The sequence below is a fragment of the Acanthopagrus latus genome, chromosome 5, assembly GCF_904848185.1.
Source record: "Acanthopagrus latus isolate v.2019 chromosome 5, fAcaLat1.1, whole genome shotgun sequence".
In the NCBI taxonomy this organism is placed as follows: domain Eukaryota; kingdom Metazoa; phylum Chordata; class Actinopteri; order Spariformes; family Sparidae; genus Acanthopagrus; species Acanthopagrus latus.
The window spans coordinates 16,049,322-16,076,742 of NC_051043.1; the positions used below are offsets into that span (position 1 = coordinate 16,049,322).

The window sequence follows — 27,421 nt, forward strand, 5'->3', positions numbered from 1 at the left end:
AAGAGTTTTTCATGAAGTGAATGGATTCCCTCAGATGATCGATGGTAAATGTGCATGTCATGGTGTGTAAGATTGATTTTTCTTGACTTGCAGTGATCATAACTCATATTATGGGTGTAGAAATTGGAGCTGCAAAAGTTCTGATTCATGATTTTGGTTTGGCTGGAGAGGAAACATAAATCTGTGGTATTCAGTTTCATGATAACGTCAACAAATGATATTGCCTGGCTGAACATTCGCTCAGTGGTATTATTTATGTACACTAATCAAAATTAATTAGGTTTGTTGGAATATTTTTGTATTTCACTTGACTGTTAATTCTGTGACATATCTGATTTTTTTATTCTATGTTTTGTGAATTTTTTTCCCAGATATGATGCAACACATTCCATCTGACTTACATTGCATTTCCAAGCACATGGATATATGAACCCTTATCACAATATTCCTGACTAATTTTAGTTGAGCAGCTGATTTTTCCTGGAAATATATATCATTTTAGAAAGCACGAAATACAAAATAAGGCAAGAACACACAAAACATGTTGCTCTGTGTTTTTTGTGTTTTTTTTTTTACCAGGGGCTACTTGCACATTCTTACGGGTGTTTAGACTGGACGAGTTTAAGCTTAAAAGTTTGGGGACAGAATCAGAATAAATGAATCTAAAATACTTCTTACTCTACACTTATTAAACTTTTTTCTTCATATAATAACGATACACCTAAGAAACGTACGTCTGCAAGCAACGATGTAATGTATTTCTTCTTTCTTCCACTGGTGGCAGCAGAGGGTCCTTGTTATAAACAGTGTGCCGTCAATAACGAAGACGAAGAAGAACATAAACAGGAAGCCACAAAAGGCGAGTAGGTTGTGTTTTTTATACGGCGAAGTCTGTCTTTTTCTCCTTAATAATCTTACAGACCCAAACAATACATCAAAATGGGGAAGCGACAGCACCAAAAAGACAAAATGTAAGTATTAGAAAGTTGTGACCAATACAACACACTTCTGAACCGTGCTTCTTGTTGTTAGCTCACCTAGCCGCCGATAGTGATTGCTAACGAGCTTATGTGAGCTACCTAACTGATCGTAGTTTGAGCTTTCTCTAACATTTGTTTAATTATTTGTGTGTTCGTGTGTTTTATCCTCACAGGTACATCACGTGTTCAGAGTACACACACTTCTATGGAGGAAAGCGAGCAGGTGAGTTGTATTCAATTTAACTGTAATATTACCTGGTTAAACAAACACTTGTAGTTATAGATATGAACTTAGTGTTTCATACGCACTGCTACACTGAAGGCTGTAATGAGTCCATATTTAGTCGCTCACCACAACTTTGAAAAGTTGGTATGTTCACAGGCTTTGTCTGTAATAATCACGTACATGTATTGAAACTAATTCAATTTGATGTTTGATTTAATTGTGCTTCATGTTTCACTTTTTCAGAAATTCCAAAGGCAAACTTCAGACGACTTCCATTTGACCACTGCAGGTTTTTACAGCAACATATTTTATTTAAGCAGTAATATCTGTCAGAATCTAATTGTTGTCACTGTCTCATTTTGTCTAAGCTGCGTTCTCTGATATTTCAGCTTGTCCCTTCAACCATTTGAGTATCCTGTGTGTACTGAGGAGGGGGTGGTCTTTGACCTGCTGTAAGTAGATGATGTTGATGCACACACTATATAATCGGCATGTTTGATTTAGTGACCTGTTGGCTGTCATTAGGTTATTTAAGTAATACCCGTGCTAAATGCCGAATACTAAATATGCCAGCTTAAATGGTTAAAGATGACTTATGATGCAGTTGAATAGCATTTGAGGGCAAAAATCATTATCAGATAAAACAGGTGGATTAAAATGGCATCAGTATTCACAAAGTTTAATCTCAGTGTAATACTGAACACAGTAATAGAACAGATAACTGAGGGCCAAGAATATGTTAAGGATGTGGGATGTTTCTTGTTGAAATCACATTATTTCTTGTTTTATGTGTATTGTTTCAGCTACATGTGTCTCGTTTGACCTTCAGTAAAGATCACTTTCTTTCCACCTTGTGTTTCAGGAGCATTGTCCCATGGATCAAGAAATATGGTACTGATCCAGCCACCGGAGAGGTAAGCAACCCCCCCCCCCAGTATCTTCTCCCTGGTTGTTGTATAATATTAACCTTCATATTTGACTGTAGTTTGGTACATTTACATATCATTGACCTTGTACAAATCATTAAATCTCATACAAAGAGAGGAGAGACATTGTATTAGATTCAGCTACAAGCTCCTACTTATCTGCAGCTAGACACAAATGTTGCTACTACTACCAGAACAATTACTATAGCTACAAGTAATAAATGTGATATACCAAATTCAGTCAAATATCCAAACACACACAGTACATACAAAATTCAGTACATCCCATCAAATTAAACCATAGGCAATATAAATGTTAATTTTCAGTCAGCACTCCTCTCTCCCTGAGCTTTGGAGCGCTGCAACAATTTGACCTGTTATCTCAGAAGTAATCATCAACAGTTTTGATAATTGATCTAGTTATTAATCAAACAAGAAATGGTACCTTTGCCCACTTGGATGCTGGGAAATCATATCACATCTCAGTTTTTCATCTGTCCCATAGAAACTGGAGGCAAAGTCCCTCATCAAACTGAACTTTTCCAAGAACAACGATGGTAAATATGCATGTGTTCTCTTTCAATGATTCATGTAGAAAGTAGAGGCTAAATGGGCCAGTGCTGTCCTTTTTTTTTTTTTTTTTTTTTAGAGCTGAATAAACATGGCTGTTTGCATGATGCATTGTGATGAGATAACGTGTCTGTTTGTGGCTATGTAAAGTTGATAACTGTACTATGATGATGGTGAAACATAGCAGTAGTAGAAGCAGAAGTATACCTCTACTTGTTTTGTGCTGGTCATCATATATCAAGGTAACATGTAGGCCTCCCCCCCGTAATGCCAGGATTTTTTTCTACCATTATTATTAGTATTACCATTACCAAGACATTTAAAATCATTGTGGAGAGTTTCAAAACTAACTAAAGTAATATTTCCCAGATCTTACAGTTGTAGTTATTCCCCGGTGAGCTTCATTAGCAAGCATAACATAAAGCTTTTTGGGTGCTCTGTTTATTTATTATTTATTTATTTATTGCCGCTCTTGCTTTCCAAGCTCTTTATACACAGATGTGTTGATCATTATGGCCCAAATTAAAATCTGCATGGATTCCGACCTGGGGACCAGCATAAGAAATAAGTACAAAGACAATAAAGAAATAGTCTATCTTCTCACTGATGGTTGCTTGTACTTATGTACGTCATATAAAAGCAGTCGTATTACATTAATACGGTTTCATAACCAGTTAAAAGTTCCTTGTAGCTTCTTTAATTTCCAGATTCTAATCACCAAACTCAGCCAGTAGTTAGGAATGAAAAGGTCAAAGCCATACTTATCTTGCATGAGCACTGCTGTGTATGAGGGCAGCTTGAAAAAAAAAATTACTCAAAGAGTGTTAAAGGGTAATTTCTAGGAAGTGGATGAGTGCAAATGAAAGCAAGTGGAATCGGAAGGTGTGGGAGAGATGATATAATTCAGCAGAGAGAACATTACATGAGGTACCTCTTGACTTCTGGAGGAGAGGAGTGATCGAGAGTGACTCTACTGCTCGGCCTCCTGCTGACTTTTCTTGTCATTTGGTTCCAGGAAAGTATCACTGCCCCGTTCTGTACAATGTCTTCACCAACAATTCTCACATCGTTGCCAACAAGGTCACCGGCAATGTGTTTTCTAATGAGGTAGGTGAACTCACACAATCTCCCTGCATTGATCCTCATACAAAAGGCTCAACCCATATGTCTCACAAGATGCAGCCTCACATCACACTGAATGAGCTCTGTGCAACAATTGTTTTTTTCCAAATACTATTGAGGAGTTTTCTTTAAACAGGACACAATTTGACAACGTAGAATCTGCCTTTTTTCATAATTGTCCAATCTAATGGAAACAAGCATGGTACATTGATGTTGAAAAACGATTAAAAATAATAAAATGAAATACAAAGTTAATTTGATTTTTCCCCTTCACACAAATCCCTAACCTTATTATGTGCCAAAGGAGGTTTTTTTTTTTTTTTTTAAAGTAGACCTACTTTGTAGTTTGTTTGTTTTTTTTTCCTTTCCTTCAGTGTTTTATGTTCTTGTGCTGAAAGATGTTGAAAATGGAAAAAATAGGTCAAAATCCGCACTATCAGAAGCTCCTCTCTCCCACAGAAAATACTAGTAGTAGTAGTAGTAGTAGTAGTAGTAGTAGTAGTAGTAGTAGTAGTAGTAGTAGTCCTACCTTTAATTCTGTGACTCTGACATCACACTATGTGTGTATGACCTGACCAATCAGGGCAGGCTGAGTAATCGGGGAAGGGGACCTTTTTAAAGAGTCAGGAGTTAAAACAGAGAATTTAAGCATGTGAACTTATTCTAGTAGTGACCCAAAATAAAATTGTGACTTTGAAAATGAGTGTAATATGTCTCATTTAAATATTTCTGTTTCCACTCAGGCTGTTGAGCAACTCAACATTAAGACCAAAAGTTTTAAAGATCTGCTAACCGATGAACCCTTTACCAGAAAGGACATCATAACTCTTCAGGTTGGTTGTTGCTTAATTTTTGCTTTGCAGGGTTCAAAAAATAATCTGATGGTGTTTTTTTTGTTTATCATTATAATTTTTTTTGTCTTTGAAGGACCCTACAAACCTCGATAAATTCAACGTTTCCAACTTCTTCCACGTAAAAAACAACTTGAAAGTGTTGGATCCAGGTAACTTATCAAACTGTTACCTGTCATTTGTAAATGACCTATTTGTGATGGGAAATTGTGATTATTATTATTATTATTATTATTATTATTATTATCAGCTTAACCCTCTTTTGGTGTTATCTAAGTGTTTCGGTCAAACCATTTCCCCCATCTTTCTCTCCTTTCCCCGGCATGGTTCAGATGAGGAAAAGGCCAAGCTGGACCCAGCTTACCACCTGAATAGCACCAACCTCGAGACCAGGGAGACCTTAGCCGAGCTCTACAAAGACTACAAGGGGGATCAGCTTCTGGCTTCCACTTCGAAAGAGCCGGTGGCTAAGAAGACAGACAAATTAAATGCTGTAAGTAAAAACATAAAGCTAAGTGAAATAAATGGTGAACCTTTCCTGTGAAACCACCAAAGCCCATGAAGACATTAGTCTTTGTATCTTAGATCCTTATAAAATATTTAAATTAACCAAACTTATTATAATTTCATGCAAACCTAATGCTCAACAGCTGCTTGTTGAATTCCCCAGACTTTCCTGGATAATCAATTAGCCACAGATAGTTAGAATTTCCCTGTTTATGACCTGGATGTCGCACATTCCAATTATTGTGCCTCTGGATCATTTCAAGATGGCATTAATTTGGTCAGGTGGTGTACTTTTTCCTTTGTACACTGGAGGGCGCCAAAAACACAGTAATGCATCGCCATTACAGTGGGCATTAAGATAAACGACTGCATCCAGAAACAGAACAAAGAGTGTTTACAGAGCTGTGAAGATAAATAATATTCAACGCTTTTATTACTGGAATTTAAGCAAATATTAAAAAGACTCAGCCAGTAAGAACATGTGAAGGTGTAAAATAGAAACCTTAGTGATGCATCAAATTGGCACAAAGCCTCTTTATTTTCCCCATTTTAAAACACTGTCTGGAATTTTTCTGTAACCTTCCGACTGCTATTCCCTCTGTTGCTGTGAACTAGGATTAACTGTCAGGGAATTAAACGCACAGATGTGTAACAAAAAAGGTCAAATGCGGTCACCACCATAAACCGTGTCCTTGAATAAACCAGGGGGATGAAGTCTGATTTAATTTGAACAGCATCAACACCTTGCTTCTTATCAGACATCCTTTGATGCCACGCCATGTCTCGTTTTTTACGCCAGAGCTTCTCCTTGGTTGCTCTTCGTCTTGAGTTCACAGTCGAGGTGACGCTCTGACAGCATCTGAGAGAACAGGGAATATAGGTCAGACGGAGCACACAAGGTAAAGTCTGTGCTTTCATGCGCCTTCACAAGAAGTAGAGCAGAAGAATGCTAAGCCAGGACTATAGAGTCGGTTTACGCTTTTGAAATCCATTTTCTCTTCTCTGCCTTCATCTTCATGAGTTGTTATTCCACTGACTTAAATAACTCCCTCAGTCTCACTGCATTGTTTGTGGTATTTTTGGATGTTCAGATATTCAGCAAATGTATTCTACTATAATTTAAGCTCAAATACCGGTAACCTCAAAGCAGCTCCAGTGCTACGTTTAATTGTGACACTTTAGACATCTCTCCCTAGATGAGGAGGTTGTGCTCTTCATCACACAGAAGCTGCAGAGGCTGTCATTAAGCTAGTTTGCAACTGATGTGCCACTTAACCCAAAAGAGGGGAGAGGCAGGGCAAGAAGAAGGGGTGGTTCAGTGGGAGCAATTATTCTTCTACAAAAGGATGATGGTTCAAACTCCTTAATGAGGAAGTGTCTGTTGTGATTGAGTGCCTTTGTGCATTTGAACATTACATGCAGCTGTTTTTTTTTTTTAACATACTTGCATACATACATCACTGGATGAGTATTAAAAAAACCCACAAAATTAAAAAAAAAACAAACATACAAACATTACTGTTTGTCATTATTGGTTCATCTATCAATTTGTCAATCTAGTGATATTAATTAGTGAAACACATCTGTCACATTCTCCCAGAGTCACAGGGTGTGACGTCTTTTAGATTGTAGTCCAAAACCCAAAGTTGAATTTATAGTGATTGCAGACTAAGAAAAACAGCATTCCTAAAGACGTGTTGACCTTAACAATTAAATGTCGGATTATCACTGAATATTTGTGGAGTACTTTGAGTCAGTCGTTGTACGTTACAAGGTGCGAGGCCTTTCCAGAATTGCATTTTTGGACCTTTTATTATAACGCCACCGTCTGGCCGTCTCATCTTGCGAAGTACCTTTGCATCATTTAATTCATAAATCATCATTATTGGGCTGTGTTTCAGGTGGAGAAGTCATTACAGCTCACTGCAGTTTGAGACGATACAACAGAAAATAACAATAATAAACGGCACATGAACAATAAATTCAGTGGTTTTCGAAGACAGTCCAATCAAGTTGACAAGCAATATTATAGTAGCATAAATAAACATGAACTGGAGTAGTTGAGTTAAAAGAATAGTGTTGTAAACATATGACATAACAGCCTTTTTAATTTTGTCTTTTTTTCCCCCAGGCCCACTATTCCACAGGCAGAGTTTGTGCTTCCTTCACATCCACAGCCATGACTCCTGTAACAACACATGAAGCAGGCAAGTGAACATCTCACACACAAAACAAAAAAAAGCCACTGCAGATTCTCAGCAGACAGAAACATTCACCCCTTCTGTCTTTTGTTACTTTAATCTTTATTTATCCAGGGAGGACTGGCTAGTCACGCCTGGCCTTTTGCAGCAAAGTGCAGCTTCATGCTCACACAGTTGAACGTAGCTGCAAGTAAGAGCTGCTCAGTTTGACTGTGTTTTCTTCTCCTGTCAGCCTCTGAGCTGCTCCATGGGAGAGATTTGCTGTTATGCAACAGTATAGTACGTTCAGTACACTTCAGAAGAGGAGAACAATGTTTGGATTTTGTGACCTAGTTCATGTTTCTGAAAAAGGATGACATGCAATGTATTTTTATGGCCCTAGTCTAACTTGCAATGTAGACTCAGATGTGATTTATTTTTATTTTATTTTATTTTATTTTATTTTTTGGACAGTCTATATGTATATCGAAGTGTGTTAGTTGTTGCGGTTAATGCTGGAAAGGATTTAGATTTCAGGAGCCATATTGCTGTTTTACTGTATTGCTGTTTGTGTCATTTGAGAGACTGAAGTTAATGTCCTGTATAAAGGCTATGTATATTATTTGAAAGAGAATGACGCATGCATCTAAATAACAACCTGCTCTTCAGAGAGTCTGAGGGTTTCTAAAGGTCAGAGATCTTAGCTACATCAACATCAAGCTGAGACCCATAAAATAACAATTTTGTATATATATGTCACAGATGCCATTGCAGACGACACCGTGCGTTACCAATATGTGAAGAAAAAAGGCTACGTCCGTCTGCACACAAACAAGGGAGACCTGAATGTTGAGTTGCACTGTGATAAGGTAATAACATGCATTTTCACACCCATACACCAACCTTAAAATCCCAAACCAAACAGTTATGTGCAACAGTGCCACAGTGATCAGGAAAAATGCTTCAGAGTCTCGGTGTCTGTGTCTTCACAACTAAAGAAAAGATAAAGAAAAAGTTCTCGTCAGGAAATCACAACCTTTCTTTATGAAATGACTGAGCTGTCATAGTTGGTTTTATAAATGAGGCCTGATTTTTTTGATACTGAGAATTTGACCCAGGCTTTTTAAATTTTCTTGTATGATTGTTAAATAACGTTGTCATGACACAGGTTTGGCCTAAGCTGGTGGTTTGGTTGTATTTAAGGTGACTCATTCAAAGCACTGGAATCGGCTTTCTGCAGGGTCTCTCCCCAGGTTGCCAAGTTGACATCTCGGCAAAAATGTGTGTCTTGTGTGTTTTTCGTTTTTTAAGGTTAGGTGTGGGGCTCCAGAGAGTCGGCATGAGTTCCAGGAATGCATTTCTGCCCCGGTAACCAGGCGCTTCATGTGCTTGGTTTTTATTGGCTTGTGAGCTGTCGAATCAGAATAATGAGGGGAAAGTTGCAGCGGTTAGACAACCTGCCCCCGGTGCCCCACATCCTCCTCCTCCCTACCTTCCTCCCCAGTGGTTTTCACACAAGATTGCAGCTCTATTCGTGGCCTGCTGTTTATGAATTAATGAGTGCTGTTTCCCTGTCACATACACTCAGTCACACAGATCCAAAGCCCTCCTCCCTGTAAAGTTCCCATTTGCTGGCCCAGCTTTGGATGTTTTGGTCGCCCTTGCCCTCGTTGTCTCCAGGTCAGGTGAAATGTGAACAGGCAGATTTTTGGAGAAAAAAATCTTTAGATGGCCTGTACTTTAGTCATACATGGTATTGAGAAAGGCACGGCTTTGTTATATTCAAGAGAACTGTTGATATGGTTGATAGGCTTCTCCTGAGTGGGATAAAATATGACGACTGTTCAATTTAAAAATAGTTCTGGATGACTAAAATTTAAATTTAGATGTAGACATAAATCCAAATAACCCAGTCATTTTCTTTGAGAAGAGTTTCAGGTTCAAATCAAACAAAAATGATCTACCTAAATGATACAAAATAAATTCACACTGTCGTATGTTATGACATAGAAAAGTGAAGGAATATCACATGGACTTTCAGTTACTGCATAGGCTGTCAGAATGCTGATTATATTCACCCAATTCTGAAATACTTTAAAAAGCCTGTGAACATACGTGAATTTGTTTTTTTTTTGTCATCACTGATTGCTGATAATTTTAGGCACCTAAGCATGTTTCTAAATTGGGTTCCCAGGCTCAAACTCACACACACAAACAAATTCAAAAGTATGCATGCAGACACGCTAAATTAACCTCCATTACAGGGCAGTGCCAGTGTCTAGAGGCAGAAGAAGCCAAGTGTTCCAGATACAGATCTCTGACGTGAACGTGTCTGGGTTAAAGTCTGTGAAGAAAAATGATTTGTGTGTACATGTTGACCACGCATTTCATACATGTACTTGTAATCTGTAAAAATGATCTGTTTTTAGGGCTTTTCATTGCAGAAATCTGTTTTGTGGCAACAATGTTTAATCCAGTTTTTTTTTTTCCTCTATCCAGTGGTTAAAACAATAACCGTCTTTGTACCAGAGAGCTTTGAAAATCTGAGATTTAAAATGAGAGAGAAAGAGGCAGAGCTTTGAACCCCAACAGCAAAATTGAGACATGAGGGAAGTAAGAACAGTAGGGCGTAGAACAACCTGTTGCACAGAGAAAGCCCAGTGAATAAAAATAGTTTTTTGAGAAAGCATCTGTTGATTCCTGGAAACCACCAACCATTGTTGCCAAGGGGAAAAGTTTCTCACACAAGGATACACATGCATACGAAGTGAACCTCAAGGCTGTTGATGTTAATAACAGTAGACATGACCAGCATCACAGTCAAAACCAGGCCTCCCAATTTAGGGAATGCCAGCAGTATTTCACAGAGTGCCAATCAGTCAAAGTTTGCTGCTGTCAGTGAGTGTTTTGTAAGGATAGCAAGATCCCCAGACATTTTTAGACCCATGATGTACCTTTTTTTTAGTGAGGGGAAAAGTCCAGATGTCAGTTTTATTTTACCCCAACAAAATAGAGCTTTGTGGAAGAGAACTGAGCCTGGCTTCTAGCTATATAGCTGCGCCTCCGGCAAAAGTTGAACTCCACTTCTTTTGCAGATTTGTGTGTAAAACAAACACTTTCAAACAGGTCAGACAAAGTTATGACTCTGTTTGTTTATGTGAATGAAAAGCTTTAGCTTTAGCTGGAAGTTGAAATATAACCTGCCTCTGTAGCTCGACACGTGTCCACTGTCCTCTGACACTCTGACACTAAAGACAGCTTTGTACAAAAACACTGGAGTCAAATTGCTTTTTCCTCCCTCTTCTTTGTGGGTACATGTGTTCTGTGATTATGTGCAGTGGTTCCCTGTTTAATTTTTATACAAGTAGTTAATTATGTGAGTGAGAAATTACTTGGAGATTTAATCGAGTATGAAGAATTGTCGTGATATTAACACCTCTGGCCATCATGTGGCCTTGTTTACCCAGCGTTTGTTTATCAGTGGTGGGTTGAAAGCAGTCAGGAAGACAAATTATGTTAATTTGTTAGAAGTGCTGTAACGCTGATGGTAAGTTTTCCCCTGCAGTGGGAATGGATAAAGTGTCAGGCTGCTTTGTGTGTGTGTTCCAGGTCACTTTGCTTAGTTGATATTACTGAACAAAGAGCACTTAGGCTTGTTTTACATGTAAAAATGTAAAACGCAGGATGGAAATCGTGATTAATTGTACAACTCACTAGGGTTTTTAAACAATTATAGAGCATCTCATAACATTGGCTGTGGAGAGTCCATTTAGTATTTTAAGTAATTGTGTCGGCCAGTGATTATTCCAAAAGATTAATTTTTTTTAATGAAACAATATCTGCATAATCTTTCCTCTAGGTTCCCAAAGCTGGAGAGAATTTCATCCGTCTGTGCAAAAAAGGCTACTATGATGGGACAATCTTCCACAGATCTATCCGGAATTTCATGGTAAGGACTTTGAGCAGAAAAAAAAAAACTTCTGCCGTTGCTTTCCTTCACTACAAGCACCAGTGTACTTAGAATTACTTTGGCATATTTGCATATGTTAAAAAAACAAAAGAAAAATGTGATTGCAATTTTTTTTAGCGATATTGCCATTTAATTAGCGATTTTTTTGTTGTTGTTGTTTTCTTCAAAGTCGAGCTTCGATTCATTATTCACTGTGTAATAGATTTAAAATGTGATGCAGTGTTACCACACTGATATACCATGACAGTAACAACTGGTCTATCTTTTAATGAAAAGATGAGACTTGCTATGTTTCTTATTTTTTTCATTTGGCATGGAACATATAACAAACATACAGAAGTTTTGACTTAAATTATTTAGATAAAAATACCAAATTCCACTAAAAGAATAATAGAACATTTCTGTAAACAGTTTCTGACTCTGAAACGTGTCAGGAAGCTCAGGAGCAGTTACATAAATATTGCATATTCTGCAATGAAGTTAAATAAAGTAATAATAATGAAAAATTAATTTAAAAAATTACGATGAGAAAATTCCATGTCACGGAAGTGCCGCTTTTCTTTGTTGCTAAGTCTAAAGTTGCTGCTGATCAGAGGATGCCATATTTCAGCACCACAAATCTAAAGTTGTACTAGGGTTTCACATGTTGTTGGTAGGCATGTACGCAGCTGCCTTGGGTCATGTCTGATTGCATAGCATGACTGTTAGACTAGGAAGACGGCATTTGTAAGACCATGGGTTAGACCTGCAACCCGGGGCAAATGATCACCGGCTCTATGATTTGCTAATCACGTTGTTTCAATTTTGATTTAAAAACGATTAATAATTCAGCTCCACCACTAAATGTGAGGGTACTTAAATTGAGGGTCACGTAGCTCCCTATGGGAGCTTTTATAAAATCTGACTGCAGTGTTCGGACAGATTAAATTGGATTAAATATGAATACAGACATTTGCAAACTCTGAGTGAGATGATATAAAAGGTCCTTTATAGATAATAAAATATCTAATAAGTTAGCTGTGTAAAACAGTGCAATTCACTCACTGACTGAGCGTCTGTAACCAAAAATAAAAATGAATAATCATTCTGGTGTTCATCTTTTTTATTGAAATATGAATATATATTTTAGTGTAGAGTATTACTTCAGAGATGAGTGAACACTTCTCTCTTGACCTATTTATCCCGACTTGTCCTCCAACTGCAGTGTCTCAAACCCAGACTGAGAATTTGAAAGGACAGGTCTCTGATCAGCCGCTCGTCTGTTTATTTCAAAGCTGCCGCTCCCATAATTAAAGTGGCTCTGAGTGGGCATCTGGTCTCAAGAGGACCCTTACCTGTTTCATTCAGTCCCTTGGTTTTCATACACACATACATTTGTGAATTGTTTGTCCATAATTACTGTGCCACTTACGCCCTCAGCCTATCCTCTGCAGCTCAGAAGAAGAGGAGGGTGGCCTCGGAGAGAGTAATGTCATAGCAACAAACACTTTTATAGCAGTGTGTTAATGGGAACAGAATTGTGGGCCTCACTGCCTTTTAAAGCACCTGAGCAGATCTATGCGAGTATACTGAACATCCTGAGATGATAGTTCTAAGAATTTGACAGTCTTGCTCTCACATGTGAGAGGCCCACTGGGCTGTTGACCTTCAGGCTCAAACAGGGAGAAGAATTGTTCAGCACTGACATGATGCAGGTGTTATACACATGAGTCTGCTCTAGTATATAGGACTTCGAATGGTGACAGCATATATTAAATGGAAACTGCGATGTTGCAGTGTAATGTGTCAGTCAGGGAGCACAAATGCAGTCATGAAAATGAAGGAATTGGACTGTCATTCATTTAAGTATGTGAAATATAACTATACCAACTTAAGAGTGTTGTACCTTCCTGTTCTATTGATGGTAGGCTGTGGAGTTTATTGTTTCATACACCTGTTTATATGTGTATATTGCCAAGTATATACCCTAACAAAATTACGTTGAATGTATTTCTTTATTTTCATTTCAATTTCTTCTTTTTCTTCTTATTCCTCCTTAAGTCAAACAGTGTTCTGCTGTTGCACAGAAACAATACAGGGACACACTCATGAAAACCTTACTCCACAGCAGCACTATAGTCAAACCCCCTCGTGTATATTTAAACAAGAAGTCTAAAGAAATCCACACAGCCTAAATATTTTACTCTGTAATATAAACAATAATAGTAAAGTTGAGACTTAACAATGAACAATAGAGGCCTGTATCCTGGAAAGCTTTGCCAGTATGCTCTAGTGTTTACCGGGAACAAATCTGCAGGTTGAGATGTGTCAAATGGAGGTATTGTAAGGTTACTTGAAAGTCTTATTTGAACACTTCACAGACATTTTCTCATCCTAAGTATTTGACTTTCAGTGTGTAGCAGCTAAGGTCAGCCACACTCAAGTGTTTTTATTTTTTCTGTTGTTGTCTCTAGATTCAAGGAGGGGACCCCACTGGCACAGGCACAGGTAAGATGAGCGCTGCACTTAAACCACATTTCAATTACATAACTCCTCTCTGATGAATTATTAATAGTTCCTTTTTGGAAGCTTTGCGTAAATACAGCTTGCAACTCAAGATGCAAGTCAAGAGTGTTACTAAATATAATCTACGAAGGCACATGGGAGCGCTGAAGATGCTTACAGCACACACACACACACACACCAGTCAACCAGCATTTGTTGTAATTTTCCTGTTTTGAAAAGGCAGCACAGTGTGATTGACTGCTAGGCCTCATGCAGTTAATTTCCTGCTTGCATGTCATCTGTGCTGCTCTAAGAGTTTGCAGCACAAAGTGTGCTTTGTGTCTGTGGGCGTCTCTGAACACTACACAAAATGCGTCCACCATGACAGATTTATGAAGGTGCAGAATTCCTGGCCTGTGGGTAAAATTCTCATCACCTGGACTGACCATGTGCTCACAACCCTTGAACAGACCTCTAACTGGCTTTTTAAAGGATTTCTCCCAAGTGTTTGACAGTTCTAGCATGTAATTAAGTATATGGTTAAGAACTCTGCACAGGTAGGTGCTGTGATGCTCTGTCAGACCAAAGCAGGGCTTACCTATTTCATCTTTCATTTGATTGTTTTTTCTCTTAAAGAGGTAATATGTCTGCTCTAGTTTTTGTGTTGATTTGAGCAAAAAGCAAAATGAGAGACCACGACATGCTATATTTCTAACATTTGGAATCCCTCTATTTCACTGCCAGTACATAAATTGGAAAGAGACAAATCCGGCAAACTGCTCACTGTAGCGTTAACTCTTTCCACAAGTTCAGAAGAGCCTCATTAAACTAAAACCCTCCAGAAACAGATGCTTTGGAGAAGGAAATCTTTTAAACATTGACTTGTAGCTGAAATCCTAGACATGTATTCAAGATATGATATGAGAAGCACATGCTCCTGTATTTTGAAATGCCCAAATAATGCTTTCATTAGTGAAAATGTTTCACAACTGTCAGTCCATGGAAGACATTTTCATATACCTGTTTTCTTTTCTGTTAAACCTTTTCAGTAAGTTTGAGGTTGTACTGTTCATGTTAATTAGGGTTTTTTTTAACGTACATGAGTGGGAATGCTGTTACATTTATTGGTTAACTCTTCAGGGAGAATTCATTTTTCTCCTCATCCTTCCCTCTCGCTCTCCATTCATTTACGACCAAGCTGTACTGAGGTAAAATGTCACCTACTTGATAAATTATGTAAAGATGTCACTAGGGGTAGTTTGACGGCTGCATCAAGCCTCTGAAGAGTTGATTGGATGGCAGTTTGCATTTGAACTCCAGCATGTACGCACACACCTGCAGTACATTCTGTACCTATTACATGCACACACTGTTTTATGCACGTACACCAGCTGGCAGATCGCAGGATAGTGAAACACACCTCAGGGCGGCAGATCCTTTGCCCCTGTTGGGAGCCAATAAGCTCCTGCAGTGTGTATTCCTGTATGCTCATCATGATGATTCTTAATGATGAAGTCAGTCTGAATAATGATTCACAGCTGAAGGCTCTCGACATGGCTCCATGTTCAAGGGCAAACAGGTCTTTTGCATCTTATGAAAATACATGGTGCCTCATTTCTGTTTGTCTGGTGCTGCAGTAATCTTAGTGAATGGTACAGATACAGATACAGCCAGTTATTGTCATATAGAGGTAAAACATTTTAATAGGTTCACACACATTTTACAATATAAAATCCTAACATGCATTTTGGAGGTGAACATTTAAATGCAGTTGTCTATCAGTTTCACTTCCCAAAGTGTATTTGTTTGTGTTTGGGTATATTACACTCAGTTCGTAGTTTCTGCTGTGAGGGAACTTGCATTCAAAACAGTGACAAAAGAAGAGGTTTGGTGTTGTTGTGGAGTAGCATGGGATCATGGGAGTTGTCTTCCTCATTAAACAACCAGTTTGCAGATGAAAGTATATCTGGTGATAAATGTTCATGGACGAGATCAGCATATATTCATATTATGTTTGGTCATGTTCCCAACTTCCCTCCTGACACATGAGATTAAAGCTACTGGCGGCAGTGAAGGGAATATGATGCCATTGATGGACAAATAAATGAAACAGTGCATTAACAATGCGCTGTTGTCCTGCCAGCAACATAAACTCTGTTTCTCCAATGATGTTTCATTGGCAACAAGTGCGAAGAACGTAGTTTTGGGTTTGTTTTTTGTTTTTGTCTCATACATTGTGGGTACCCTGTGGAGATTTTTTGTTATTTTTACATTCAGTTTGTCTCAACAAAACACATTTTGTTTCCTCGAGGCCTGGCATGTTTAATACATTTCCTTCTGTTATAAACATTTGCTCTGCCGGTTTTTTAGGATTTTTAAAATCTACATTCTCTAAAGCCATGTTTGTATGATCTAATAGCCCATAGCCGGCATGCATAATACCAGGGCTCTGAAACCAAAATGGACTGCAGCCATTATTAATTACACCTGTACTTTTTCTGCTGTGAAACATGATAATGTCTTTTGTGCAAACTTCATCTACAGATCTTAAGTGTATTAAGATCATAACAAAAGCATGTGATGTTTCTGGGGATGTTGTTATACCCGTCTGCAGTCTTACCTGCAGTAATAACTGGATACAATGTTTTCACTTCCTTGTCTTCCCCTGTGTCTTTGTCTGTCTCTCCCCCATTGTGTTTTCCTTCCTCCCTCACTCCCTTTCTCCATTCCCAGGAGGGGAATCCTTCTGGGGAAAACCTTTCAAGGATGAGTTTCGGCCCAACCTCTCTCATACTGGCCGCGGGGTTCTGAGCATGGCAAATTCGGGTCCAAACACCAATAAATCCCAATTGTAAGAAATGTTTCTTAAAAGCAGTTTCTTTGAACAGTCTTTCTGTGCTGGAAAGTCAGCCAACAGAGGATAAGGTTTTGTTTTTTTTCTCTCTCTTCCTCCTTTTGATTTCTTTGCTGAGCCCCCACAGGTGAAAAAACAGGAAAAATGCAGTGCTGTTAGAATAACATGCGATTTATTAAAAGCACAGACAAAAGTTTGTGTGTGAAACTGTCGGAGATTGTTTTTGTTTATTTTGAAGTTCATTTTGTTCTTTGTAGAACTATATTTACCCCCTTATTTTGCATTTCTAAGTGTTTATTGATGTAGTTGTCAAAGTTTAATGCCTCCTTTTGATTTTGACATTTTTCAAAAAATATTTGTCAATTTGATAACACAGTTGTAATGATATAAATGCCTTCATAGAAGCTGAAATTGCTGAAAAACAGTTATTTAGTAATGACTCAAAATGTCCTTAATGTCTATGCTGAAAAGCAAATTATAATATTTCTTATGTTATTTGTTATGTAGAGCTGGAAGATATGCAAAAAATATCATATGACGATTCTTTTGACAGACATTGTAATTTTGATATAAGTCATGTTTTTTGTGGAGATTGTCATTATTACATTCCTTATTGGTTATTCTTAATATTTGGTAAAAGCAGAGTAATTCTGTGAACACACATGGCTTCTGCACTGACTGTAAAGGCAAAGCTGTCTCTTAGATTTCTTGTTTGATTCCAGTACTTCACTTACTTATTTAATGAACCTTAAATCTTTTGAAGGCTTTTTACTAATGTTTTTCTCATTTGTGATCTGTTTTCTCTCAGCTTCATCACGTTCCGGTCGTGCACCTACCTCGACAGGAAGCACACAGTCTTTGGAAGGTAAACCTTTTATTTTTTAAAGTGTGTGTACACTTGATTCTTTGTTTATAGAGGCGTGGAAATTTCTCAATTATTAGATGCATCGGCATGCGGATGTTTCATGCCTCTATTGTACATTGATGAGGTGGCATAACATAGTCTAGAATAGGCAGCCGACTCTAGCTTCTAATGGTGATTGTTGATTTTGCAGCGTCATCTAGACAATTAAGTTGTTGAGTGACATTGCACTGTTGCTCTCATGCATTGAATTCTCTGCAGTTATTCTCTGATTATTCCAATGTTTGGAGAAATCGCAGAAGGGAGGCAGTGATAAACATGCACTCTGTATTTTGGTCTGAGTCTGAACACATTTGCTATTTTATGATCTCACTAAGAGCACGAAATAGGCAAGATGCACGCTGTGTCTAACTTCCGCCTCACAATTACAGCTACATTGTCCATTTTCACCCTGAGCTAACTCTGAGGGATGTGCACAGCAGGAGTCATTTTTGTGGTGTTTTCCACGTTCAGGAAGTACCCTTCCTTAGAGCTGCTGTGTGATTATGATATTTTTGTAGATTACAGCACACTTGTAATGCACTGCTGCAGATGGATTTTTGTTTTGTTTTTTTATGTTTCTGTGCTGAGGTGGGCGACGCAGATGCTGGTACTGAGTAACTGGTATTAATTAACTCCCTGTATTAACTGATGAAAAAGTAGCCATTTGCAATAATATGACACACACGAATCATGAGGCCAGTGAAGTCATACCTTTGATGTTAATCATGTTGTTTTAAATTGACTCCACTGTGCCATCGTGACAGTTTTGTGTAATTTAGCAGCTGAGGCAGATGGCTTTGAAAGATGACAACCTTGATTGACACATTCCTAATGCTCAGAGTAATTTACGCAAACAGTTGGGTCAGAGCCACATCTTCTTTCTCTTTTCTTAATCTTTCTTGTCCTGTTTGTCTTAGGCTTCTCCTCCTCAGCCTCTGTCTCTTATAGTCACACAGTCATTTTTTAATGCATATGCGGGTCCTTTGGAACTCCAGACAGCAGAGACAGTATTGTGACTTCCAGTCTGACTCCTGGCCGACAGCAGTGAAAAATTTAGTAGATGCTGAATCTAATCTAAGGCTCTCTCTCCCTCTGCTGAGCTGAGCATGATCTTTAAATGGTTGTCTTTTTGGTGAAAGCCCTGGCTGTTGTCTAAAAATATGCATACTGCTTTCAGCTGGCTGATTCTTCACATGGTGAACTCACTTAAAAAGCTTCTACTTTAACCAGGCGTCTAGCTTTTTATCCTTTCCAGACTGCTGTCTACGCACATTTAATGGCACTGGCAGTGTGAGTCCTGATCTATACATGATGAGAAGACTTTGAGAAAAGAAATGCAAATTAAACTGGAGATCCCTTCAGAATACCTTCAAATGATAGTTGCAATGCTTTATGTCCACTGACTGACTTTTCCCTACAACTTTCAAAAGGTGTTATGGATCACCCTTTACCTAGTATTGGTGGGCAATATATTGAAATGGAGATTTGCCATACCATTTGAACTGTGGTTGCTATCTTTTTCACATTCCTGGTTATAATATGCCATTGTGGTAATCCTGCAAAACAAAGAGAAGGGCTACTTGATGTCAATATGGGATTTTTTCTGTATTGGTAACCGTCACTTGGGAATATTGCTGCTTTTGTTTCAACTAGATCTGTGATGAAAGGAGATTAAACTTTTTCCCGATACGAGAACTGCTTTAATGTCCTTTACATGATGCTCGAAAACTGTCAGATCATTGTGCTCTCATAATATGAATACGTATATGAACAAGTCTTTAGGTGAGAGTTCCTGACATTGTTTTGGAACCCTCATAATTTTGTCTGATATTGCGAGGTTAGTGAGTCATTGAGTGTGGGAGCTCCGCTGCCCATCTAAACATGTGAAAGCAAAGCACATGTGGCCTTGGAAGCACCCCCTGCTAGCTGCTGGGTGTACTGTGTTTGATGTCTTCTGACTCCACACATGGTAACGAGGAGCCCCCACAGGAGCAGCTGGATAAAGAGTTTGCAGTTAAAAGAGCAAAGTGAGAGCAACTTTTTAAAGTGCTCTGCACCCAGGGAGTTGCTAACAGATCGCCTCTTGGCCCTCAGCATTTTGACAGACTCTATATCTTCAGCAATTGTTTTTTCTTCTCTGTTTATACCATGAAGCTGATTACAAAGACAGTAAACACAGATCCCTCAGCCCACGAGATGATACACGGGAAAAAATTACAGGTTGAAATGGCTCAAGGGCACGTCAGCAGGATGGATGGTGTCACAGGGATTTGAACTTAGTTTCCCCTACTCCTCAGACTCCCCCCTACAGCCTTCTTGTCATGATGAAGCACATCAGTCTTTACACAGGATATGTAAATGATACATTTTGTTGTGAGGTGCTTGCTGTCCTTGTTTTATCTTCCCTGTCAAAGATCAAAGTGATCTGGGACCTTTTGTGTGGAGCTCAGGTGTCATCTTGCTCTTACCTATTGTCATCGTGATAAATGAATCGCAGTGACATGTTTTGTGTTTCTTTCGTCTTCAGGATTGTTGGTGGATTTGAGGCACTCACAGCCATGGAGAATGTGGAGAGTGATCCCAAATCAGATAAACCGAAGGTAAGAATCAGTGTTTAACCTCATTATGCTTCATTTTACCATCTTGCATTCAGATGACACCCCGTGTCCAGTGCAAATTACAGAAAGTGACTGAGGAATCAGTTCAGGTTCCTAGATCACTAATATTAATAGCACCTGAGGGGTACAAGACTCGGCTATCAGGCCACTGTGACCCCTACATGGATCATCTAAAGGTCAGGCGCTGAGGCGGGAATAAAGCAAAGGCCAATGATAGATGAGATGAGGGGCTGAATTCAGTTAAAAAATTAACAAATGCAGCTTTTTTTAAGTTTGTATTGATGTTGCTATTTCAGTTGCCTGCTTCAAACATGAATGGCAGTTCTTGAAAGTTTTTGCCATTCAAAAATACTGTATTTTCAACTAGTAGAGACTGTTTTGATAGTACAGTCTGATAATAAAGCTTAATATAATTTACAAATAAAGAGCATAGGGACACCTAACCAGACCATTTTTGAATCCACATTTTTTCTTTTTTCTTTTACTCTGTTTTACAGTCGGAGATCAAGATCATAAGTGCGACTGTGTTTGTGGACCCGTACGAAGAGGCTGATGCTCAGGTCTGTATCCTTCACTCTGTTTGCACACGTGAACTATACTGACTTTATGAGTAAACAGCAGGGAACAGTGCACCATTCAAGGGTGGTTTTTAAAGCTGTCACTCACTGTAGGCAGCAGGTTTTGAAAAGTTCTCCACTCGTCTAGCATTGCACTCCAATAACACTGTTGGACTCATGATGCAGTTTAAAAGAGCCTGCATTACCCACAATGCAACTTACCCACTGATTGACATTACTAGAAGCAATTTCTCAGATTACATGCAGCTTCCTCTGGAGCCACAAAAGGCTGTATACCTCTTTTTCACACATGCATTAGTGCCCCCATAGACCTGTAAACACACTTTAATGTGGAATAAAATGGTGGAGTTACCCTTAAAAGCGGGAGGTCATCACTTTACCTTTTATAGTCATTGTCCTTTGAAGACACTTCACTTCCATCTTTTTGTCACACCTGCATTTGAAACACAGATCGCACAGTGAAAATGTCAACATGGGAACAACACTCAGTCCTGTGCTGTAAGCTTAGGATCTGGATCCCCTGTTCTGTTACGTACAGCAGTTGTGGGGACTTAAATGATTTGTGTTCTCCAGATTGCAGCTGAACGAGAAAAGGAGCTTCAGAAACAGGAGGAGGAGAAGCAGCAGACCAGCATTGCCCAGAAGAAAGCAAAGGAGGAACAGGCGCCAAAGACCTTCAAAGCAGGCGTGGGGAAATACATCAACCCTGCCACAATGTAAGGACACACACACACACACACACACACACACACACACACACACACACACACACACACACACACACTGATTTACTATTCATCAGACACTATTTCCCCTGCTTCTGCTTTTAGCAGTGACTCATCCACAGGCTTCGCTGTATATAAAAGCTGCATATCCACAAAACAGAAGTTAAAGGTTTTATGCGTCACCCTCCAGGCACAATTTGGATGAAAAAGTTTAACCTGGACTCCACTTTTCCTCTCACAGTCTGATGGTTGTAACTTGAGAAACAGGATAGGAGTGAATGGACGATAAAACGTCATGATTTCATAGCGACGTAGATTGAGTTGAAACATAATGTATAAAATTGGCAATTACGGAGAAGTATGCCCATTTTCCCCCATGGGGATACTTCAGTTTTATTATCCAGATCATACTTTTGCTGAGTCCTGTTATATAGAAACATTAGATTATTGTCCCTTTGTTCTATTGCATTTGTAATGGCCACATAAAGTTTTTAAGTTCCTGTTTAATTTGTTTTTTGGTAAATTTGTTTGTGCTATTTTTCAGTTCCCCCTGATCTCCCACTTTTTTTAAATTATTGATGCAGAACCCTGTCAGTAGAGAGAATAATATAGACGTTACATTTGAGCCACTTCACTGGATGTACAACCATCACAATTTTGAAATGATAAAAAATGAAGGTGATTTAATGGAACTGAAAATGTTGCACTTTAGCTAAAGTGCACATTAAGAGATAATTAGGCACATGATTTTTTTTCTGTCTGTGATGACATTTTATTTTCAGATTTTAGCTGTATTATCTTTCTCCTGTCATCACATCACATATATTTAGATTTATGCAGAGCATGTCGGTACTAATGCTCCCAAATAACAGTGGGTCCATTTCCCTAGACAGTTAAATGTAAAAGTGACATGTGGGGTGTTTCAGCAGTCAGTAATGTGCTTTTTAGATAAAATGCCTGTTCATTTGTGCCTTTCCAGGATGATTCTGATCAATAGAGATGCAGAAGATGAGAATGACATATACAAAGTTCATCTAAAATTAGTAGTGTGCTATAAGATGACATGACTTGAAATGGTCTACTGAGTTTAAAATAATACAGTACAAGATCATATAATATAGTAATAGTAAATTTTAACCCTTGATGGTGGATTGAAAGTGTGGAATTAGACAATTTTTCATTTTGTCATGTAATGGGAAAATAACAAATCTACAAACTGGTTAAGTTTTCCAACTGCACATTGTCTCTCAGATGGTATCTCGCCATTTGCACCAACCCCCAACATAAAAACATATGAAGCTGTTTAAGCCAAACAAGCTCAAACAAGCCAAGTGTAGATACTTGCTCGGCACCAAACAGCTTGGGGCTGAGGTAAATCAGTGGCTGGTGAGGAAACGTCAGACAGCTGAAAGGGTTTTAGAAGCTGAGTTTAGTTTATTGAGGAAGAGATGTTTACAGAACAGATGTTATTTGTTCTGTTCCATATAGATTTGAGAATTATAGCTATGACATCTGATCTATCGTTCATAAAGAAGTTTGGTTGACGAAAGCCACCTAACCAGTAACTATTTTGGTGATTAAGTATCATAGTCCTTTTTTATGCAAGGCTGCTTCTTTTGGTGGTTTCCGCTTCTCAAATGATTTGCTCTTCGATGTTTTATATCAGTATAAACTGAATATCTCTAATGTTTCAAACTATTTTTTCAGATCAAACAAGTCATTTGAAGGCATCTGTTTAGTTTATGGAAAAGAGTGTTATTATAGACAAACCAGTTAATTAAGAAAATACTCAGAATAATTGACAATGTAAGAAATTATTTAGTTGTAGCCCTAAAGGTCACATTGATAAGATAAATAATTAATTCTGCCCATTCATGGTGATGTCTGATCGAAGGAAACAAGTGTTGTTATACAGACTGTTTGAAATAGCTTCTGTCTCATGCAAATATGTCCATGACCTTGTCAGACCTAAAAGAGAGAGGCAAACATTTTGATGCCCTGCCCAGACTACAGCTTTATGCCGGTAAGAGGAGAAGAAACCTGAAAGGCCTGTATAAAGATCAAAGGCCTGTATAAGGCCTGGTGTCTTACACAACTGCGACAAAATGGATGATTATAATATTATTTTCTCCTTCAGAAAACGTCCAGCCGCTGACGATGAAAGCGGGCCATCCACCAGCGGAGTGGTGGCCAAGAAGTCCAAAGCCAAGACGAGCTTCGGAGACTTCAGCTCCTGGTAGCACAGACACATCCAGCATTTACCAGTCTGTATTTTTACTGGTCATGTTGATAAAACATGTATTTCACTTTCATACTTGTCTAATTGTCTATTGTCTCGCAATTGTGTTGTGAAACAAGAAATTAAAGTGACTTTTTAAAAATTTTAAGTGTCAGTTTCTCATTTTACACATCTTCTTTCAAAGACACTAAATATCGCTTTTAAGGCAATTTATTCCAACAGTCATATCAGCAATTTACAGGAAACACTAGTCAGTATAGGAAAAAAATGAGTCCTCTACTTATCCTCCAGGATGGTCAAGACGGGCTAAAACCATCTGATCGATATCTTTGGACCTGGACAATTTAATCAATGATTTGGCCCAGAACCGTCTAATCAGTGTTTGTGAACATGATTAACTCCCAACATCAGACCGCGGTGGCTGTGAAGAGAGGTTTAAGGATATCACAGTTCACTTTCCGGTGAGGAATGACGGCCTGCGGCAGTTTCAGCTCGGTGCTGGCTGCTTTGGCTCGAGTCCTCGAGTGTTTAAATGGATTAACTCGTCACGTTTCCGTAATCATTTAGCACCACTCTCCGCAGAAAGCTTGAGCTATAGATTGCATCACAGTCGAGGTGGCCCACACATAAAAGATTCATCTCAAGCTTGGTCACTTTATGTCCACGCTGGTGCTCTGGTTATTTCAGAATGCACTCTCGCTCTCCTCACCTAGGATGAACCTTTGAAAGTTGAGATTCTTTTATTTTTTTAATTTGTTTTTTTAATTCTAACTCTTGTGCTTTCTTTAAAACCCTTTTGTCAGTCTAAAAAGACATCTTTGTGTGGAGAGTGTCAGGGTTTGATTGTTTCACCAGAACACAACATATTTTTGAATGTTTATATTCTTCTTCGACATCACAGAGCTTAAAAAGCATCTCAAAGTTTTCTGAAAATGCCTTCATTTCTCCTGATTCAGTAAAGAAAATTGAAAGAAATTACACCATTGTTGTTGCTGACTGTTGCAGGCAGTTGGGGGTATAATTCTGGCATTGGATTGTTTTCATGTTGTCAACAGCCATTTTCAGATTCATGCTCATGTTGAATTGACATCTTCCCCTATTTTATAAAATCTAATCTTATTTGTGGCGCTGGCGGCTTTTGTTCCTGTCAACACTTTTTTTCTCTTGCGAGGATGTTGTTTTGAATATGCTACCACTGCTTTTGCAACACAGGCTAAAACTGTTTTAAATTGTAAAACCTACATTTATACAAAGATATCGTCCAGAAAATATTCACTGAGTAAACCAAAGACGACAGAAAAACAAACTTTACTGTCTGTGTTAAACTCCGTGACAGTTTCAAGGTTGAAGGTTCTAGCTAGTGTTTTCACTTTAAGTGTTTTAATCGAGAAGGAGATCTTAACAACAACAAACAAAATGCCTAAAGTTTCTTCGTATTCATCTTATTTTGGACTGCAAAAAACAAAGCTGAACTGTACAGCGAACATCAGTCTAGTAACTGTTTTAAAACAGTCATGTTTACAATTTCATTGTTCACCTAAATACAACATATTTTTAACGTTAAGATCCAAACATTATTCCTTGATAAATTAACAAAATCTCTGCTCTACCATGTTTACCCGCAAGCTCTGTTTCACCATCCATTAGTTGATCAATTGATCAAAAGAATTAAGTGCCAGCTACTTCAGTAATTGATTCATAATTAATTAGTAAATTGCTGTTAATTATTAATTCGTTCATGAGTCTCTTTTCTAGCAAAAATGTCAAACATTTCTGGTCCCAGCTTTTTAAATATAAGCATTTATTGTTTTTCTTTGTCGCTGATGAAAGTAAAGGACGAGACTTTGGGTTTTAGACTGATACTGAGACTGATTTTAAATGTTCTTTATATAACTAGGTCATTTGATTATATTAAGGCTTAACATTATGCTTAATTAAAGGTGTGGGTGCTTCTGAGTCTTAATTCCACCAGCCTCAGCTCCACCCACACTCCTTTTTGCCCGTTTTTGAATGAAGCTGGAGTTGGATGATGTCTGACACCGCCAACATGGACCCCCAACACTGAGCCTCACAATGACCCAACAGAAACCTCACGTCATGTAGACTATGTCCATGTTTCATACAGTCTACGGTGCTTGCAGAGTGCGTCCAACATAATAGCAGTATTGTCTTGAGTTGAGGTGTCCCGGACACCACGGCAGTATCTATCTATCTATTTCATTGGTAATTTGGCTGTTTTTTTGCTCGTTTTGTTACCACTGGATAATATTTACTGGGAGTGCAGACTGGATTGTACATGTTGTTCTGAGGAGTTTCAAAATCTAAAATGGCCTTCATGGCCAGGAAGTACTTTTTTTCAAACAAACAAAAAACATGTTTTTCTTGGAAGAGCACACTTTGGTTTACACTATAAATGTTTCCTAGAAACAGTATTTCCTAGAAGCAGATATACGGAACAGCAAATGTAAAAGCTTTCATGGTCTGAGAGTTGAGTCTGCAAAAACAAGCTGCCTGAAGCTGTGTGGGATCATTCCTTTCAGATCCTTGTTGCGCTGGTGAAACGGTGGTATTTGTGATAGCACCCTTGCGTCACATAACACATAATTTATTGGATGCTTGGTTATCGCCCTAATGCTGCTCCACTCGAGCCTCATTATTTAGCCGTGTGCTTGGCAGCAGCTGCCGTGCTTTGGGCTTTTACCTGAATGAATACACCCTTGTGTGTCCTCTGTGTCTCCCCCCGCCTCAGCACACTGAAGCTTTGTAAATACAGGGGGGTGAAAAATGAAGTTGGTGCCCTCCAAAACTCAAGTTTCAGTCCTACACGATTTTGCTTTTCACACATGGAGTGCTAAAACTGAGCCGCGGTGCAGTGGGAAAGTCATTCGTTTTCCCAATTGTCCTGTCAGCACAGTGGCATAAAATGACTCTCAGCACGCTGTAAGTCACTAATTGAATGAATAACTGAGGTCCGTGCATCTTAGAGTGGGGAGTGACAAGCAACTGTAACTTTATGCAACAAGTTGGTCTTATAACTGTTCAAGACAGGGCTAATAAATAGACCGAGGTTAGTAGTGATGTAGTAACCAACGCATTTCAAATCTGAAAGTTGCCTTGACCTTGGAAACAACAGTTTGAGAAAATGTATCTGAATTCAACTCAACTAGCCTCCGAAGGCTCGACCACATCTGGTGCTCAACTGTCCGTGTAATCAGAAATGAGTTTGTCCAGCGCCCTCCTCGTGCTGTTTGGACACCAAGAGGACGCCACACTGGCACATTTTGGTTGATCCTAAAGACACAAATGTGATTTTTAAAGTAGGCCGCCTCATTATGCTTTTGTACTGTGCGATTGGATAGATGATGTTAAAACTGATCACCAAATGTGTAAGATCTAGCCAAGTCAGTGGTTTTGTCCTGTCTTAAGGATTTACCTTTGTAAACCATTCTCATATATCTGCAGGTTAAATGAGCATTTGCAAATGTAAAATGTAAAATAAGATTCTGAACTTTTAAACCGTGCAGGAGGTGCAGTGAAGTTTACTGTTCAGGCTTTGTCTGTCATTTAAACTTTGTTTGACAGCCATCAGGTTAAAACAGAGCTGAGCTGCTGAAGGTGAATTTAGTTTCTTTCAGGTCTTACAACTTTACCAACGCAATCGTCAGACTGCTCCAAAATGCTTTCATT

General features: G+C 38.6%; 1 protein-coding gene across 2 annotated transcripts; it reads left to right on the top strand.

Moving 5' to 3' along the window:
* The first annotated feature begins 814 nt into the window (after positions 1–814).
* Positions 815–23,882, top strand: ppil2 (peptidylprolyl isomerase (cyclophilin)-like 2). Of its 2 annotated transcripts, none has more exons than XM_037097881.1 (20): positions 815–971; positions 1,154–1,203; positions 1,450–1,495; positions 1,596–1,658; positions 2,069–2,120; positions 2,638–2,689; positions 3,718–3,809; positions 4,568–4,657; positions 4,752–4,827; positions 5,008–5,168; positions 7,314–7,389; positions 8,125–8,231; positions 11,222–11,311; positions 13,786–13,819; positions 16,550–16,667; positions 17,479–17,535; positions 20,102–20,174; positions 20,690–20,752; positions 21,344–21,486; positions 23,633–23,882. In XM_037097881.1, exons 1-20 carry the CDS (start codon positions 940–942, stop codon positions 23,733–23,735), a joined length of 1,578 nt encoding a protein of 525 aa, XP_036953776.1. In that variant the 5' UTR covers positions 815–939; the 3' UTR covers positions 23,736–23,882. The 2 variants fall into 2 exon arrangements, with proteins under 2 accessions (XP_036953776.1, XP_036953777.1); XM_037097882.1 differs by lacking the exon at positions 23,633–23,882 and adding an exon at positions 23,462–23,510.
* Positions 23,883–27,421: the final 3,539 nt, after the last annotated feature.